The sequence below is a fragment of the Lissotriton helveticus genome, chromosome 8, assembly GCF_964261635.1.
Source record: "Lissotriton helveticus chromosome 8, aLisHel1.1, whole genome shotgun sequence".
Lineage (NCBI taxonomy): Eukaryota > Metazoa > Chordata > Amphibia > Caudata > Salamandridae > Lissotriton > Lissotriton helveticus.
Window position 1 is genome coordinate 916,079,714 of NC_136069.1, and position 20,717 is coordinate 916,100,430.

Below are 20,717 nucleotides of genomic sequence, written 5' to 3' on the forward strand. Positions count from 1 at the left end.
GTTTCCTGGGCTTCCTTCACAAAGGGTAGGCTATACTTGGGTTTTTTGTTACCCAAGAAGCAACAGAAGAAAATAAATTTAAAAAAAAAAAAAACACTTGCGCAAAAATAAGAACTTGGGCAGAGTTAATACATCTTTGTCAGTAACATCACCGAGCAGGACATCATTCTCCATTTATCTTATGATGCTCCAGGGAGACTAGCAGTGGGCTTTTTCGGAATATCATTTAGCCAGTAAACACGCAGGATGGTGTAAAAAAATGTAAATAAAATAAAAAAATAACAAATGACACATGCATGTTTCGAGGGTGAAAAAAGGTGAGTGATAAAAAAGAAGGGTATGTGATGGGAGAGTTAGGTGCCTTAATTGACGACTTAAAATATATTTGTTGCAGCTTGACTGTTGGTGGAATATGTGGATTGTTAAAGGAACAGGTTTGGGGTGCCTTCAGTTTTCCTTATGCATTGGTCACATGCTCCTGACTAATAAAGTTACGGGAGGTTTAACTATCCTTCACATGCTTCCAAGAGAACGTAGCCTTGCTTTGGAGTAAAGCCAAACAAAATGGACCATAAGCCTTAAATGGTGACTTGCTATTGTTGAATTATTGATACTTGAGGGATGCTCGTAATGAAGTCCATTACATTCCTTGTTCCATATTCAGTTGGGTTCATTCAAAACCTATGCTGATCTTTTTATAAACCTGAACGGGGGGGGGATTAGGGGGGGGAAGGGGCAAAGTTACAGTATGCATTAACCACTTGGCTGCTAAGGCTTTTCCCGTCCTGTGCTGATATTTATTGAATCCCATTATACATGACGAGTTCACCTTGTCATGAGCACAGCTCCAGTGTGCCTCATGACGAGTTCACCTTGTCATGAGCATGCAAGAGGTTAATGTCCTTTAGTATGGATCAGCAATATTAAGAACTGCCCGCACATTAGCCCAATCTCTTTCTTGTTTGAGTTTTGTGAAGCTCATTTATCTGTGATAAAGTACGGATCCGAGTCGGACCATATCCTTTATAAAACTTGGTCTCGCTCTCAAGTAGCAATAACGTTTGGAACCAGACAATTATCCACGTTATTTATTGTTTTTCTAAAAACATAGTCCTGACCCTTTCTAGTCACATGAGACCCGGGACAGGAGAGAAAGGGTGGTAAAAGTAAAGAAAGGTAGCAAAGAAGAGGGAACAGGTATTGGCAACGGAAATGACCTTGTAAACAAATAGGAGAGAAAGGGTGGTTGACCCTAAAGGTCTAGTAGGAACTCCTGGTCCCCTTAGATTTAATACTTAAACAAAATGGAGGAGTAACCACTAGGGGTACTTAATACCTATACATTAGTATGGTATTGAGGTGCAAGCCCTGCAACCCAATCTGGGACAATCCTTTGTCCTTAGAAGACCCCTCACTCACCAACCTAGTTGGTGAGTGAGGGGTCTTCTAAGGACAAAGGATTGTCCCAGATTAGGTTGCAGGGCTTGCACCTCAATACCATACTAATGTATAGGTATTAAGTACCCCTAGTGGTTACTCCTCCATTTGTTTAAAAAACGGAAATGACCTACCCAGTTTGGAAAGATTTCATACCTCTGAAGAAAAGCATGAGGCATGGACTGGGGATTAGGCGTACAGGATGAATGCTGGAATGTGACAGTTATCTCCCGCTTCCCTTTTGTCTTGGAATCTCTTTTTGTAAGGTCCAACCTGTACAGGGCTTTTAGACTGTAAGTTAATCAGGGTGAATCTTATAAAGTGTGCATGTCCTCACTACAAAGTGCATACAGCACTGTCAGACACCTTGGGGCATGTGGTTACAGACTGGTGATAAGATGGTTCTCAGCATTATGGTGTGAAGAAATGTATTAACAAAAAGTGAAGCTGCTTTATACGAGGTGCCGTATACTATACCTTACAAAAACTACACTGAGTTTCTTTTCAGAATTGCATGTGCAGGGATCGAGGAGGTCCCTAGGATGTTGCCACAAAGAGTGAGTGGCCTACCATCCAGGGGAGTGTCTGTTAACTGGAAACCTTCAAACATGTGGGGCTAGCCTATGCTGGAGGTGGTCTGTGCTCCTGTCTCGATGTAGCTCTTATAGTCGACTAAACCAACTGCAGATGTACTGCCACTCGTTTAACAAACACAAATCCTCGGAATTCCGGTTTACTTGCACGATGGACAGTATCTGTCCCTTCTTGTCGTTCTACACATGCTGCACGGGGGCTATCTGGATGTACAATGCTGTCCTAGCGGATCACTAGCAAGAAGAGAGAATACAAACCCCAAGCTTTATAAGTGACAGGCAAATACATTTGTATTCCTGAAATTATGCTTAACCAGAGGCTTTTACAGTGACAGCATTAAATGGCTTCAATATTAGCGCTTGTGTGAGGACACAAGCTCAGCTCCCGTGTTGAGCTCGAGACTGAATGGTGTTGCATATGCATTTGCAAGTACACACACCACTGGACACATTGCTCTTCTGTGCTTTATGACAAGTGACATCTACCCTTTCTACTGACCAACAAGATTATAACTCGGATGTATAACAAAGGAGAGCTCATGCCTCTTATTACAAAGCAGATTCCTCTACACCAGAGCTCTCTATACCGATACAAGCCCTGTGGTCTGTTTGGGGTGTGTGGCTCCCACCTGGCGCCCTGCACTGCTGGGAGGGCCGTGGTGTTTGGGTGGCGGTCATGTACTAGATGCCCTCCCATGCCAGATCTCGCCCTCACCTGTCCATCATCGCACCCTGAGCAGCCCGAGGGAACTTGATTCAGTACTTATATTGCTTGGGACAGTTGCCTAGGTGGGTGATATGCAGAGAGATAAGGGTGATGGTGATTGGAGGGACACACTCCATTGTTCTTAAACTCGCTGCCTGATCTTCTGGAAGGCAGTAATGTTATAGATATGACTCATGGGGACTAATTTCTAGTCTGCTTACATGCTCTTGTCTTTATGGCTGATCTTGTGGTCATGTTTGATGAGGGACAGGTTTCCCTTACATAAGTTAGAATCAAAATGGAATCGTGATGTAATACTCTTTATATGCTCTGCTAGCTTTCCCTTTGTAACAACTTGTATGCAAAATGCTTTTATCTGTAGTAACTCTTTATTTCGCAAGATGCTTGTTTGGAATAGTGTTACCAGAAACTTTTCTCATGTAAAGAAACCTATGAAACTTATTTTTCTTAACTGTTCGATTGCAGGTCTGTTTTTATGTAAAACAGTCGGATACCCATTTGGTTCTTGTTTGCACTTTAGAAAACTGCAAATAAATAAACAAATACAGAAGAATTCGGAGTTGAGGATTTCCAACCTACTAAAACGTGTTGTTACTGTGCCCTAATAGCAGAAAAGCCTAATACGATATTTAGGACCTGATAGTACAGACATACAAACCTAGCAAAGAACTAAATTCATTGGGGAAAAAAGATACTACAAAAGATCCTGAGCTCCCTATCGATTTTAAATCTTACGTGAGAGCAATGCTGTCTCTTTTGCCATGCACGACAATGGTTGTTCACAACACGCCAGAAAAACTCCATGTTTATTTCTAACTATCATCAAGTTTAATTTAGGTCCTTCATGTACAAACCAGTACAGCTTTACAACATCGAATATGAAACCTAGTGTATCGCCGCATTAAGCACAACCATTAAACGCAAACCTGGATAACAGCAATTACAAATGCTTCTTGACGAGATTTTAAAATGTGTTAAAAAAATAAAATACATCCAATTCTACAAAGCAGCACTTAGTGGCACCATATAGGCTTTCACAAAGACTGTGACAGCCATTAGAAATATTTCTCCAGTCATATTTCTTCTACAGCAGGGGTGTCGAAAGTTAGTTAACTAGTGCTTTTTCCATTCGACAGGTTCAGCCAACCACAGACAATGAAGAGTATTCATATTTAGATTCATTGTTACTATTTCATATGTGGCTATAATTAAATTGTGGTGTGGATCTGGGCAGGGATGCTCAACATCCTGTGATTCTGGGCAAATCACTTAATCTCCCTGTGCCTAACAAAATGAACGAGTCTGTCTGTAACACAACTGGTGCTCATGTAAAGCACTTGGATACCTTTGGGTCGAGTTCGCTCTATTAACCCCCTCCCACCCCCTAAAAAAAATTCAAACACTGGAAACCCTTGCTCTATATGTTTTAGCCTGTTGACGTTCAGTCGTTTTGCACAATAGGAGATACTGAAATTTGCCAGTTCCCAATTTTGGTAGTACTAGGCAAATCAACATTTCTTTTTAGTTTCAATAATAGTATTCAACGAAGGGAGGCTGAGCAGACGAGTATGCAACTATGCAGATGATAGAAATGTATTATAAACTGTGTGTGGCAAATAGAGACATCATCTGCGAATTTGGCCTTACATTGGTCCAGACATTTCTTCGTTTTATGTAGAGAGGCATCCAAGCACTTTTTTCAGTTTTGCATTTTGTATCTGTAACATTTTTTAATTTAGTCTAGTTGTAGCCAGGCAGCAGAGAGACGTTTCGCCAGTTTATAGAGCCTATCAAAAGTACCTAATATACCACTAGGTCACATGCAAACAAGGTTTCTTTCTACAGTTTTGCATCATCTGATCGCATGCGGCCTCTGAAAAGTCACCCCTATATTCTTTAAACCTTGCATTAAATTTGATCTTGACTTATGCCTGACCGTTGCCTTGTCTTGTTTTCTTCTGAATGACCCTCTCCTTACGATTCATCCTCTGCATGCATTCTCTTTCAGATCAGCCCACTCTAAGCTGCATTTCATACATGTTGGCCTTAATCTCTACTATTGCATTGCATTCCTCTAGTATGCCCAAACTTCACTACATAGATCACAACCAAATCTTCTTTGCTCCCATATCACAGCAATCTAACAAAACCTAAACTCATAGAGCCTATCTGGTAATCCCACCAATAATTTACACGAACTCGCATAGCTCCACGAATGAGCACATCTAACCAATTTATTTTAACCTACCAGAAAGTAAATGGCGATAAACGCACAAAATTGAGAGCACATGATTGATCCCAATTACCAACAATCACTGGATTAACAACCTTGGATTCGTTGTAGCATGCTTTCACTCATTAGGGGTAATACGCCCTACATAACTGGTAACTGTGTAATATGGTTCAAAATTGCCATAGAGGGATTCTGGTGACATTATAAACCACAAGGCTGAGTGGTTTGTAAATGTCACCAGAACCCAGAAATGGCAATATAGGAACATATTACATATGGTTCCCATTATGTCTTTTTTTTATATCAGCCAATGAAGGAAGGCAGCAGTCCCTCACTCGTCACAGAGTGGGATGGGATCTGTGACGATCCTGTTGTGACACAGGGGAGGAGGATCTCGAGGCACTTTTGCCAGGATGAGGAGGTCTGCCCACAGGGTTGTGAAAGCCTCAGACTGGCAAAGTTCAGCTCAGACAGCCAGGCCTTGCATATTTAGAGCATGTCTAGCTCCTGGCTGCCTGACCTGAACAAGAAGAGTGTCTGTGAGGCTGAGCAAAGGTCAGCCTGACAGGCACTCTTCTTTTTCGGGAAAGGGTATGGGGCATGGCCCCTCTGCCCACATGGGCGGGCCATGGCAGTTCTCTACTGTGCCTCGTGCAGCTCTAAAACCATATTGAAAGTGTGCAAGAATATCATTTATCTGGCACCAAGACCAGTTTCTGGTAATCAATATCCTCCCAACCATTTACTGTTTAGTTATTTAGGGAGACATGTCTGTAGCTTGATGGATGACCTCTGTCGACGATTTTAAAATCAGGAATAATAAATGAAGTGACTCTGAGTAGGATAGACTTAGGTTTACAGGCCGGTTACACACATTTGTTAACATAGAAGTACATAGATCCGTTCATTTCAAGCTCTGAATTTTATTAGGTACTGTTGCTATTCAGTTCCTATTGTAAATTCTACATCATTTTTTTACTGCAATTATTTTTGACTCCTCGCATACTACAATTATCTGTGTCCAAGTGCGTGGAGGTATCTCATTTACTTACTACTTCTAGTCTTAATATTCAAATTATGTTTACATATCTCATCTTATAATTTAGGTGCTAAAGATTTACAGTATTTTGTGTGATTATTTTTAAAAAAATGCAACTTTATTTCTAAATTCTAAAACATTACAAATTTTTCTTTTAGATTAAAAAAGCTACTTGACCAAGAAACAACCTACCAAGTAAAAAAAGAGAAGGACAACAACAAGAAAATTGCTAAACTGAAAGAAGAGCTGACAAAACTAAAATCATTTGCTTTGATGGTTGTAGACGAACAGCAAAAACTCACTGACCAAGTAAAACAACAAACCCAGAAAATTCAAGAGTTAACCATCACTGCTGAACAAGCTCATGAGAAGCTTAACATTGCTGAAATAAGAGCCCAGGATGAGGAGCAAAAAGCTAGCAGGTTTCAGATTGAACTGCAGATGCTAGCTACTAAACAACACCAAGATCAGGAAGTTATGATGGCAAAGTTAACAAATGAAGATAGCCAGAATCGTCAACTCCGATTAAAATTAGCATCACTCAGTAGGCAAATTGATGAACTAGAAGAGACTAACAAGACCTTACGAAAAGCTGAGGAAGAACTGCAGGATCTCCGGGACAAAATGAACAAAGGAGAATGTGGCAATTCCAGCCTTATTGCTGAAGTAGAGGAATTAAGAAAACGAGTATTGGAAATGGAAGGTAAAGATGAAGAACTTATCAAAATGGAGGACCAATGCAAGGAGCTAAATAAAAAATTGGATAAAGAAGCAGTTCAGAGCAAGAGCCTTAAAGTAGAGGTTGAAAAGCTCAACAAAAGAATCATAGAACTGGAAAAATTAGAAGATGCTTTCAGTAAAAGCAAGCAAGAATGTCATCATCTGAAGTGCAACCTAGAAAAGGAAAAAGCGAACACAAAGCAAATGTTAAATGAGATTGAAAGTTTAAAGGTCCGGGTCAGAGAATTAGAGGCTATAGAGGCAAAATTAGAAAAAACTGAGTTTATTCTTAAAGAGGATTTAACAAAGCTAAAAACATTAACAGTGATGCTCGTTGATGAAAGAAAATCTATGACTGGGAAAATAAAGCAAACTGAAGATAAATTTCACGCAGCAACTGCACAGCTTCAAGCCGAACAGAACAAAGTTACAGCTGTTACAGAAAAACTGATTGAAGAAAGTAAAAAGGTACTGAAATCGGAGAATGACCTGCAAGACAAGATTTACAGTGTGACAAAAGAGAAAGATGATTTGAAAAGCAAACTATATGCTGAAGAATCAAGGGCAAATGATCTACTTTCAAACTTTAACATATTAAAGAAAAAAGTGCAGGCTCTGGAAGCAAATGAAAAGGAGTTCCTTAAAAGCAAACTCAAACAAGAAAACCCCAAATCCTCTGCAACAGTTAATCTAGAAAATAATAAAATTAAAGAACTTTCACAGGAAGTTGAAAGACTTAAGCACACACTCAAAACCATGAAGGCTGTGGAAGATGATCTTATGAAAACTGAAGATGAATTTGAATCATTAGAGCAAAGATATCGCAATGAACACCATAAAGCCAAATGCCTTTCTGAAGATCTAGAAGCGGTGAAAAGAGAACTTATGAAATATAAACTTGCTGAAAAGGCAGACTGTAATCAGGATCAGTTGCTTTTCAAAAAGCTGAAGGAGGAGGAGGCAAAATCCGGCCATCTTTCACAGGAAGTAGATGCACTAAAGGAAAAAATTCATGAATACATGTCAACAGAAGAAAAAATATGCCAGCTAGAGGGAGATCATTCGGTTCTGCAGAAGAAACTTACTCAGCAAGAAAATAGAAATCGAGAACTAGCGAGAGAAATGGAAAGTCTCTCAAAAGAACTTGAAAGGTACAGGCGTTTCAGTAAAAGCCTAAGGCCTAGCCTTAATGGAAGAAGAATTTCTGATCTTCAAGTCTTCTCCAAAGAAGTCCAGACTGATCCTGCGGACAATGAACCACCAGATTACAAGAGCCTGGTTCCTCTAGAGAAAGCAGTCATTAATGGGCAGTTATACGAAGAAAGTGATACAGAAGATGAAGACACAACTGACGAAGAACAATCTTTGCCATATAAATGCAATTCATCAATGACAAACTCTGCAAACAGAAAGTTATGGATGCCATGGATGAAATCCAGAGAAAGTCAGTCGCAGAATGGAAAACTCAATAAAAAACAAAATGGAAATTATGTACAACCAGGAGATCTAGTTCTAAGTCATACCCCAGGACAGCCTCTTCATATAAAAGTTACTCCAGACCATAGTCAAAACACTGCCACTCTTGAAATCACAAGCCCGACTGCAGAGAATCCACATTCTTATACTAGTACTGCAGTAATACCAAACTGTGGAACTCCAAAGCAAAGAATAACAATTTTACAAAATGGTTCTTTAACACCTATAAAAACAAAAGTTGTGGATGGGTACAAAAACCAAGAACAAGTAAGGCCCCCACTAAGTAGGAATTCTTCGACGAGTACTAGAACACCCGACTCTTGTGGATCAGTAACTCCAGAAAGGACAATGTCTCCGTTTCAGGTCTTGGCAGTCACAGGTTCAGGTTCACCAGAGCAAATGTTTTCTCCTGAGCCAATGGAAACTGGTGGGAGTCATACAGTCTTTAGAGTATCTCCTGAGAGACAGACAGGATGGCAGTTTCAACGATCCAACAGCTACGGGTCCACATCTAGTGTAATAACTACTGAGGATAATAAAATCCACATTCATTTAGGAAGGCCCATCAGTCCTTGTTCTCCTGTGCCTGACAATAGAACTGCCACACTGCCCAATGGAATGCCAAGTAGATCCCCAAATAAAATCACAAGCAGTATCACTATTACACCAACAGCCACACCTCTCCCACGACAATCACAAATAACAGTAAGTAATGTTTATAAATAACCCACAACCATTTTCGTACCCTATGCCACAAACCCATCCTCATCCGTTTTTTACCCATCCCTCCAAGAGCTATTTACGCACATTCGTATTGGGAAAAGACAGTATTTACGAGATGTGCAACATACCACAAAATAAACTTTGAACCTCACCTGCTTAGTGATGTCAGAATTTGCACTTACTGTATATCTTCTTCATTTAAATATCCAGTTGGAAAATATTTAGTTAATTGTATTAAATGCATTTTTATGTAATTTCATTTCCCCAACTGAACCTCGACTACAATTGTTGTTTTGACATTTTTTACTTTTTGGATGGTAAGTGGTTGACTACTGTTTTGTCTGTTTTATTCTTTAAATTTACAAAGGCTGCAATATTTAGGTAACTGGTGGATTTTTAGCTTTGTGATGCTTCTATAACAGCTGTTCAAATGTAACAAATATGTGACCACTCAAGCTCTTGCTTCATGTTTGAGTTAAAACCAAAAGACAAACCAGCATCTACCATTCAATAAGGAAATACGCTATTCTATCTTTTCCACAATTTTTTTTCAGTAAACAGGTGTGGGAATAAAAATATTCTGAAACCCTACTGAATCGTCAAACTATACTTTGCTCTGATGCAGAAATGTCACATGTTCACCCATGGTTTTACATAGTTGGTCAAGCGTTTCACAGCCAAACCAAAGGATTTATAACTCACATAAAAGGGGGAAGCACATAAGTGAACTAAGTGGCAAGACAGCTGACACGTGAACCCTGATGTGGTCCAGATTCTTTTAGATAAAGCAACATTGTAGTCTATTACATCAGATGCAATAGGTTTTTGTACAGCTGGTATTCTGAACTCACCTATTTAAAGATGCTCTCCTATGCGATAGTAAAGAAAACAAAGGATCAGTAAAATAAAATATTTGCTTAAGTCCACACAATTTGGTTAAACGCGGAAGTTGGGATGAATCCAGATTTTCTGGTTTCACTTTGTATTAATCAGCCTGTAAAAATGGGAATCTATTTGGCTCACTCTTTCAGTTGCTAGCCAACCTCTATAAGCTACTGGGCAAAAACATACACATATGCTCCTAAAAGTTATATGGAGGGACTCATTATATTTTCAGTGCATACATTTTATTAAGCGGATGTCGATTTCTTATCGTTTTCATAAACTGGTGATCACACCTTTTTTTCCCCAAGGCATATATATATATATATGTTAGACCTTCACGCATGTCTTTAGGAAACAACCATTCTTAGAAGATCACAGTGTTCATTTGAAGAGATTGCCTATCGATGTACATTCACAGCGACAGTAATACTGCCAACGTAACTCTGGCATGAGAATTTCCCCTTTAGGTGGATTTAAATCTAATTACAACATTGAAATGTTGAGCAATCGATTGTAGACAATACAGTGCCCCATGCTTCTGCGGGCCGGTAAAAGCCCGCAGAGCAACATTCCAATGTTGTTTTACTTTCACAGCTCCTGCTGTGAACAAAGGCCTCTCGGAGCCCAAAGGGTTTTAAACCCAGTCGAGCTCCGAGAGGCCTTTGTTTTTACTTATTAGAACACTCTGCCCTCTAGGGGTGGAATGTTCTTATAGCCTTACAGTCCTCCTAGCGGGCTGTACCAGCCATTAAAGGCCTGCTCCCTTGTTAAAGTCCCTCACCTTCGGCTTGGGCCTTTAACGCTGGAATGGGCCTTTAATGGCCAGTAGAGCCCGACAGGTCAGGCTCTAAGGCTATATTAGAATAGCTGCAATCAATATCACAAACTATTCAATTGTGTGTTCTTTCTGTTCAGAATCCTTCATTAGAACACATTTCGAACATGATGGCAAGAACCAACATAAAACACAGTATGAAGGGACAGTATTCTTAATGACTGTTAAATGAACTTCTACAGCAAGGATGCAAGTCACATAACATTCCTTCATTTAAACAGTTAGGAATACATATGTACATGGAGATACAACTAGTCTGGAAAGATCTTAAAGCTGTAAAGTGTTTTAAGGGACTAGTAATTTAAGAGTCTGTGTTATAAGCTGATTGCCAGCTGGACACACTGGACAAATGTAAGCCGTACACTTGTATTAGGGTCATGAAACCAACATTTCTCATATTGTGGGGCCTACCATGAATCATTCAGCAAATGCAAGCTTAGGCTGAATCACTGTCAATTCCATGCAAACCATCTGGCATTTAAATGCCTTAGAATCTTTCATCAAAATAACACAATTTTGACATAATTTGCCCTTCTATACATTTTCCAGACATCTGCTAATTTACATCTATATATTGTTTTAGATGTTATAACATCTTCTAATAAACAATTTTAAATTCACACTCTACATCCAGTTCTCTAATTCCTTACAAGTGTCTCAATGGTCTATTCAACAATCCTTATACTGACAATGAGACATTTAAAACCAAATATACAAAAGATATATACAACCATTCTACTGCAAAGAGAAATGATGTACTTTCCAGACAACTGCATGAAATGGCAACACTAGAAGATTCCACAAATAACTTTACATTTCAGGAGAAGGCTGTCTGTAGTTTCAACTCCAAATACTGACTTACAGGTCTATAATTTAGAGATTTCCAGAGTCAGCAAACTATTTACCAGAATAGACAAGCATGCCTTTACCAATCAGTTTGCAGACTGAACAAAAATAGCATCTGCTCACTCCAATGCTTTCTTTTCTTGCAGTGTAAAGATCATGTTCGATATTCTTACATTCTTGTGTTTGAAAAGGCTCTTCTAATGTGTCACGTGTGTAAAGACACCGTCTTGACAAAGTCCCGTCTTGAATAATGGCGGCTGCCAGGGGACAAGTCTCCCGTGCTCAGTGGCCACTGTTTAGAGCTGTTCATCTCATAGCCGGGACCTCAAAAATATGATTTCCAGACCGGGCTTTCCCTTGGAGCACAATGTTAGACCTGCTTCAGAGCAGCATAACAGTAGAATCACACATGATGCTTTCCTTCCCCTACTTTTCCCACCCCCGCCTATTCTTCTCTACCCCCATTAACATCACTCCCCCAATCCCTCCACCCTTCTACCTCCTAGCCCTCCTCCATCTCATGATGCTATATATTACTCGACCACTTGTACCCATTTATTTATGCTTCTTATCCCCTCGCGGCGTCATTTGTTAATGTGTATTTTGCTATTTGTTCTCCTCAATCTAACCTATGTGATCTCCATGATTTGAACAAATGTAGTGTGCCTGTATTATCCTCACTCATGCGCTCTGATACCCCCGGGTCCAGCCAGCGCTAAATAAAACCTTTAAAATAAAATAAATAAATGAACAGACACAAATCTAAAAAAATCCAGTTAAAGCAAGATAACCCCATCCAAAACAAATGCACACAGACCTCCTGCTTCTTGTCTACCCATGCATGTCCCCTTAAGCCAGTTTCTCACCGTATTAATGTCTTAGCAATCTTCTGAAATCTTTACGACATGTTGTCCCACCTTTTATAGTGGCAGTCAAACACATGCCAGTGGTGATGGAAGGATTAGCGTGACAAAGGGGAGGAGGTAGTCTTAAAAATAATTGTTTTAAGAGCAGGATTTGTATTGTAATTCTTCCTTTGTATTCCTTTTGGTTTTCCTTGTGGGATATGATGGTGCCTGGAATCAAGGACAGTCATATGCTCAGGTAGTGCCTGGTGCTCTTGGCTCTTGTTCATGCTTCCCTTCACTATTCGATGTGTTTTCTTGTAGCTTATTCTGAGTTCAGAAGAGTGACTGGTTCAGTTCCTACTGCCTTTGCATCCATTCAGCTCTTGTCCCTGAGCTGCTGGCGGATTGGTCATGTGATTGGTGACATCATGCACAACAGCACAGGGTGGCTGACATGTCATTGACGCATCAAATGGTAATCTGTTGTCAGCTGTACTTACCAGAAAGAATAGGCAGGCACTTCACTCATTTCCCAGCTAACTTAGATGAAGAATTAACTTTTATCAAAAGGATTTGTGGTCTCCTGTCTACGAATATTAGAATGCAGTAGCGTCTGCTACCGAACGGCGTTGGTAGGGCCCGGGAAGGTAAAAGAAATTTTAAAAAGACTTGTATGTAACGCATGGCCAGCCCCCTCTCCTCCGTCCTCTTCATCTTCCGGTCCCAGTCCCGGCTGGCAGTAGCAAGAAACCCCCGGGCAGCAGGCTCTCCTGAGCCAATCACAATGCTGCAATGCAGCATTGTGATTGGCTCCCCATAGCCAATCACAACGCTGCAGTGCAGCACTGCGATTGGTCTAAGCACAATGCTTCGGCGCTCAGATGGTTACAGGGAAGCTTTGTAATGCAGCATGGTGTGGAACACACACAAAGTGCGCAGGACAGCTTGGCCGGCCCCAGATGGCCAGCCAAGCAGTTATGCACTGCCCAGCCCCGCCCGCGAGCCACTGACTTCCATAGGAAAAATACAATGATAATAAGGATAGTTATTATCATTGTATTTTTCCTTTGGAGTAGTGGTGCGACGCTCCTTAGCGGAGGAGCTGCCACTGATAGATTGTCTTGTAAATAAAACCAAATCCACAAATCCAAACAATCCATGGCCATCCTAAAACACTTTGGTAAAGCATTAAAGTCAGAGTAAAGCACATTAGATGCTATATTCCGCGTTCTACTCTTCCAAAGCTCTTAGTTTATGTAGAGGTTGAAGCATTCTCTTCCAGGGCAATGCATTCACTCTATTAATGGTCTCCTACTGATAATTCTTTGTTTCAGTAGGAAAAATCCAAGCGTTAATGTTCTTTAGTTTAACTGCTTGCCCATGGCTGGCCGAACTGTCTTTAACCATGGAAATACATGGCTTCCTCTCATGAACTCATTAGCTGTCCATCAAGTCTTAACTATTCTAGTGTTCAGCTTCTGGCATATTATCAGTTTTTCAACGGAGCACTCGGAAACCTCGGGGTGTACATGTGCTTAAGAAATAAATCCTAGAAACCAGGAAAAAACAGGATCGCCATTGGTATTTTATTGAATTTATCTACATCACTCTTATCCAAACTGCTGAAAGGAAAGTTGTAGAAAAGAATAGAAGAACGACAATTAGTAGCTAACAGTTCCATAAATAAATGTTGGGTAGTAAATAAAAAAAATATCACAAAAGACCTCCCACAAACCGGATGGTACATTCATCAGCTCACTCTCATACGCATAGGTGATCTCAGAGTTTCTTGTTCATGTAAACATTTACCCAGATGAAGGGTCCAAAGAATACTTCCTACACCAGACATGAGGAGCAGCCCCTGTGCAGTCAGTAAAGCTGCCCTGGCTCTGGAAGAACAAACTAAACTTGAGGAGCTACAATACTATGAAATCGTAAACTTTGTAAAATATATGAAAAGGCCTGGGTGAAATTTTCATTACGCCGACATCAGCGTGTGTAATTTTCAGCATTTGCATTATGCAAAATTCCAAAAGACACACCACATATAGTAATTATATAGTAATAGTATAGTAATTTGAAGTTTGTCCGGGTAAAAAAACGTAACCAGGAGCACAGGAGCAATTTGAACAAGCAGAGTGGCTGTTGTTCGTGGCACCGGAGGTTGTTGTGCTATTTTTATAGCACAAAATGCATCTTTAAGTGACGCTTTGATGATAAAATGTAGCGCAACCTGCCATATTTGCATTTTGTGGAATTACCTGAAAGTAAACCATGCAAATTTTGCACACCTCTAGAAAAACCTACTATACAGATGAAAGTCTGAATCTCTAAATCACTATGTTTTCTAGATAGATCCAGAGAGATTGGGACACAAACTGTGAATTTTCCCTTCAATTAAAGATAATAAACAAGACCCAGAAAGGAAAGCCTGTAGAATGATTTCCTTACTCACTGTAAGTGCCACTTGCATAGAAAGTCCTAAAGCCACATTCCTGCACATTGTCAGAATATCCTATCTTGTATTGGAGATGACCAGACACTTTTTACAGAGCATAAAGTAAGATTTCAATGTATGGCTATACAAAGCTCACTGGATTTATTGATCCCCAGTTCCATTTCTTTTCGCAAACATATAAGGGTGTCTTGTTTAGAGTAAGGCTGGGCTTTAGGAATAAGAGTTCAACTGCTAGTATAAATTTGAGGGTTGTGAGAAAGTGGATTATTAGCTGGGGTCAATGGTAGTCCACCACAAGGAGTAATGTCACTGTTCTTGTTAGATCTAATAACTGTTTCAATAATTCAAACTGGAGTTCAACCCATGGGAGAAAGGCTTAAAAAAGGTGTAAAGTATTTAAAGTACCATAACAATTAAAAGTCGAATACACAACATAATTCAAACCCCACTCCAATTTATTAAAATAGAGATTTAATAAACAAAACGAGACCAAAACAACAACAAAAATTAGTGGCAACAGAGATTAATTTTTTTAATGACGTTTTCAGCACCAACCGAGGTCATCTGCCTTTGCTTGACCGGGACTTAGGTGTGTTGTAAGGCATCTACGATGGAGTTCGGGTCAGAGGCAGAAACCAGGTTCACCCCAGTAATTTTACCTTCTGATTTAGTCTTTGGAACGGAAGTGAAAAATCTGCACCTAAGGAAGGTCCTTTGCCAGCTGGACACTTTTCGCACCTTCGCCTGTTGAAGCGGATTTCTACTTTCAGACTTAAGTCACTTTTTTGGAGCTTGGTAACTTCCACCAAAGCAAGGATACAAGCTGTACCTGAACAGGGGTCCACAAGAGTGAATATCCTCTCTGTGAAGTCTTACAAAAACAAATTTCCTGCTGCGGAAAAGCTCAGAGCGGCAGCACCTTGAATCTTCGACCCAGCGGCAAAGCACCTCTGTTGGATTGACTTGTCAGTTTTGTCCTCTGGAGGTCTTTGGAGACAGAAAGATTCAAAGTCCCAGGTTTCTCAGGATGCTGGGAGGAGACACGTTCAGCGGTTCCAGGACCTTAGGAACAGTACTTGGGGGTCAAGACTCACTCCAACAGAAGCCACCAGCAGGGTTTAGGGGAGGTCCAGTTGAAACTGGCCAGCTCGGCTCTTCAGAAAAAACGGCTTCTAGCAGTTTGTTGTGACCCTGTAGCTTAACAGGAGGTCAGCCAAATTGCCATTTAAATCCACTACTTTGTACTGGGTACAAGTGGGAGCAGATCTTGTTTTTCATCTCTCCTCACAGCTGCAGTATTTTTTCTGTCTTCCCCAGGTTCAGTAGTGTTCTGAAGAGGGTGCCACATTCATGCCTAGCATTAGCCCATGGATAGGAGTGACTGCTGGCCCCTTATTAACTAATTGGGAAAAAGATCCCAGGGGTAACCTTACCAACCTTTTCAACAGTCCCTATGTGCCCTACTGCAGACAATCCCACAGTGCCCATATATATCTAAAACCAGCATATCAGAACCTTTCTTCCTATGTGCAGAGCATCTGTGCCCACACCCGAGATGTGGCCAAGGAAATGAACAACCCATCCCCTGTGGTCCCTTCATATCATACCAGTTCTGGGGATAGTTTTTCTCCCAGTTGGATTGCTGCATGTAGGACTAGGTGGACAAAAGTGGACCCATCCCTGGTATCAGCTAACATTTGCCTTTGACAGGGTAGGCCTCTTTGAGGTAAATCATGTTTGTGGGCACTGCCCAGATGGTCATTCTGCCAGAGGAAACAACACTTCCCCACACTCAAGACCTTTGTCTCAGCTAAGGGAACAAGTTCACACCACATTAGGGGGCTGTTCAGCTGCCAAGTGACAGCTGAATCTCATACACATGGGCTCCTAGACACTTCAGGTAGAGAAAATGTAACTTTCTAAATGAATCTTTTCGAAAATAAACATTACAAATTCAAATTACCAATGAATTGGGCTTATAAAAATATTTTTGAAAAATTCAAGACTTAATTTTGTAGCTTTTACCTAGCCGGTGAGAACATTATTAATGTAATATTGTATCCACTGCTTTCCTATAGGACAGCCCTCCCCAGCTACAGTGAAAATAGAATTTGGGGGTCTCTTCACTACAAGAACATGCTTAACATTAACCTTTTACATGTTCTACTTTTTAATATCATGTCGCTTGCCTTATGGGCAGTAAAGCCAACTTAAGGGTGACTTATTAATAAGTAAAAGGAGGGTTTATGCCTGTCAAAAGGAGTTAGTCTGACAAATCGAATTTTCAGTTGCACTGCCAGGCTAGTGGTAGGCCTGCAGTGATGTTTGCACTGTCTGTTTAGTGAGTTCCACAATGAATACTGCAGTTCACTAGTGACACCTAACTTACAGGTCCTAGGTAGACTCACTACCCTACACTAGGGACGTATAGTTAAGTTGAACATGCCAAGTAGGATTATATCCAATGAAGCCATGTTTTAGGGGTCAGATCACATGCACTTGGGCAGGGTTAGCAGATTCCCAGTGCATATGGTCGAGCACGGCTTGGCGAAACAACACACATAATTCAGAATCAATATTCAATGCAATGTATTTACAAAGTGCATGAGTATGGCACATGTGGCATATTTATAGATCTCCTTTGGTGCATAGTGTTGTCTAATTTGACTGTACAAGCATGAAAACCCTCATGATGAGGAAGGCCCCCTCTGGGTACAGCACTCTAGAATGCAGAAGACAACAGATTAGGGGTCTAAGGTTAAAGCAATTTCTTCAAGCCAACTAACCAGAGAAAGTCCAAAATTGTGATTTGAGAGTGTTCTCTCAGCCTCCAAAGAAGGGTTGTGAATAAAGGCTAAAGAAATATTTCTCAATTAATTTGAAAACTGAACAAACCAAAAGTGTAGGAGTCCTGTAGAGAATGTATACTTCAATCTGTTCTTGGGCAGAGAGGTTACAGTTCGCCAATCACCATGAATGATATAAAGTCAAGGATGAAGAGTTTCAAGCCAATAGTTACAAATTAATGGCTAAGAACATTCAAATCACGTACCAAATGTTATTTTTGAACAGCGAGGTAGACGTGTAGGCCCCCATCAAACTAATTTAGCAATCAGAAATATTTTGTTGTCACAAATCACAACAATCTAAAGAGAGAAAACATTCACCGTAACTGCCTGGAGAATGTCTATCTTATCTCAGGAAACACTTGGATTTCTACAGGCTAGCTGCCCCCCCCCGACCCCCCCCCCCCCCTCCCCACGGAAACAAGCATTCATGCTTTGTGACAGAGCTAGGACAAACTAGCTCACAACTTGTGGTTCAATTTTGGAATGAGATAGGAGAGAAGGCTTCCCTGAGAAAACCCACATCCTTGTCTATCCAAGGGGTGAACATGTGCATATTAATTTTGGAAGCGGATGAGTTCACAAGAGCAACAGGTAGGATTTTTCCTCCCTGTGTTCTTGTTTCGGTGTCTTTCATCTACCACGAGGCGATTCGCTGGTCCATGGAGTGCAGCTTTGGTAGTGGAAATGGTGTTGTTTAAGTTGACTGGACAAGCAATAATTCAAAACATCTGTTTGTGGAGAAATTTACTTCAAACAAGGCATATTCTCTGTGCCCCTGTGTGATTTAAGATGGTGGTTTGCCCCGTTGCTGTGCAGTAGCAGGAGAGCTGGCTAGAGTGAGAGACTACCCAGGTACAGAAAATAAAGAGCTGATCTGAGGTTGCAGAGAGCAGTGAATTAGCACCCCCAAACCGGTGATATATTGACTTCCTGGGGTTGATATGGTGGACAGCAGTGCACTGGGGTGGCTCTGTCTCACCCTGCACCTTTTGAGACCCTGAACTCCCATATTTCCCTCTTTGACTGCGAGGCTTCGGCTGCTGATCATATAGCGCTCACAAGGCCATAATGTAAGAATGCGCACACAGTAAACTTGGATTACTTCATGGTGATATTCTTAAGGACAAACAAAGGAGCCTCTGTTAGCATTGAATACTCTTCGGGTAGAACCAGGACAACCACCATACCAATGGATAACTAGTTACATCTCAAGTCCCTCTTGGATACACAGATGCCCGTTGATGAAGGCTTATCAGGTCATAGCAACATCACAAAATGGAATGATGAAGAGTGTTTCCGGTCCAGGGAGGACCTGGCTTGGCATTTTAGGCTGGACTGTTCCCATGAGGAGCATGGTCAAGACTGACATCGCTGGGTCCAAACTGGGGTGACAGTGAGCAAAAGAAGGAAGTATTAAACCCGGATCTCTTGACTGGGAGTGACTGGTTGAGAAGTTTTAGCACTCCGTACATCATCTTTTTGTGTTTGCTATGTTCACCGTAAGTGGCCAAGGGTATGCCCAGATGTGGGCCCCTTGCTCGCTGTGTCACTGTATTCAAGCAAGCCTGGCTGATGAGAGGTGAAGCAGCCATACTGTCACTAAGGAGAAGGCCCTTGCGTGTAAAGCTCCCACTCAGGCAAAGATGTCTTAAACAAACTACAACTGAATGGCACCGCTGCATCCATTGTTAAAGCTGGTTGACTGAATAAAGAAACTTGAAAACGCTAAGAGGGGGTAACATGACATTTGTAGACCATAAGATACTGAGGGCAAGAGAGACTTCAGGTGCTCCAAAGAAACTTTCCTGCATGCATCCTTCTGGATCCCCGATGTTGCCACGCGATTGTCTTGAGCCTTGCAAACCAGCTACTAGCTAGCAACTGGTATGATAAAGGAGGCAATCAAGACACTTTACTTTTGGCTTTCCAAGGTGGTAATTCAATTAGCCTTGTTTTGGTCCCCACTACCGCCCAGGGTCTACAACTACCCAAGTCATCAATTACATTTCGAGCATTGTGGATACAGACACCCCATTCTTCTATATCCTTCTTAGTCTCTTATCAGCCTTTGATGTAGGTGATGATGAGTCTTTGTAAATATCACCTATTTTCTCATGTGTATCACTTAGTCTTCAGCTAACTCATCTTCTTTCTTGCCGGAAGCTGCCTGCTAAGTAAGGTGCTCCAACATTTCATACTTGTAGCAGAGATCTTCTAACTCTACATTAAATCCCTGGGAATTCCTTTAGCTAAACATGGCATCACCCGCCATCACTATGACAGCAACACTTAATCATATCCAAGGTTTCCAGCAGCCCCTGATGTAATGTACCTGAACATCATACAGTTCTCGAGGTCTTCTGGATATAGGTCTAGTTTAATCTCACCAAAACCTTGTTCATTCTCTTCATTGGCAGTAAGGTCAAGCCCGAGACAAGAGTGCCTCAACACCACGCATCTACAAGGATTTCCCCCCTTACATCGATTTCCATCAACATTGTGGGCTTCTATGTAAATGTCTGCCTTTCATTCAAAGAGCCCACCAAGAAGAAACCCCAGACAGTTTGATATCAGCTGAGCCTCTTACACCTGATCAAGTGTTTCCCGATGAACACCTTCAGGTATAAAGCTTAAGTGCTCGCTATTTTATCGATGGACAGGGCCAACACTGCTTTCTGGCCCTCCTGGTATGTAACCACAATTCCCAAAAGGCCCTATTCCATACTGCTTTCCAGTGGCGAATGCAAATACAATCATTCATTTCCATCTTTATTGTCATAAAAGAAATTCATTTGATTAAACAGTTTAAAAAAAGGGAATTCATACATTACATCCAAATACACTATAAAAATATAATCTAAAATCTGAGTCGTCAGATGACCAGGAAGTTATTTCATCACAACGTGAAAAATGGCAATAGAGATAAATGAATGCATAGTCAGCTAAAAACCCCTGCCCAACTAAGATCGGAGAATAAGCCCCCTAGCATCAGTGCAATTGTTTCTAAAGGACCCTATTTCAAACAGAGTTCACATGTTTCCTTCTAAT

The 20,717-nt window shown here is 40.9% G+C and overlaps 2 protein-coding genes across 5 annotated transcripts in view; one reads left to right on the top strand and one right to left on the bottom strand.

Moving 5' to 3' along the window:
• CMSS1 (cms1 ribosomal small subunit homolog) overlaps positions 1-20,717 on the bottom strand; it is a 1,475,838-nt gene that overhangs the window by 1,304,997 nt on the left and 150,124 nt on the right. The gene's annotated exons all lie outside the window — the stretch shown is intronic.
• Positions 1-20,717, top strand: part of FILIP1L (filamin A interacting protein 1 like) — a 795,845-nt gene that overhangs the window by 685,201 nt on the left and 89,927 nt on the right. For all 3 annotated transcript variants that reach the window (XM_078657733.1, XM_078657734.1, XM_078657735.1), the window contains one exon: positions 6,188-8,930. In XM_078657733.1, coding sequence (XP_078513859.1) covers positions 6,188-8,930 — 2,743 coding nt within the window. The remainder of the gene's footprint in view (positions 1-6,187; positions 8,931-20,717) is intronic.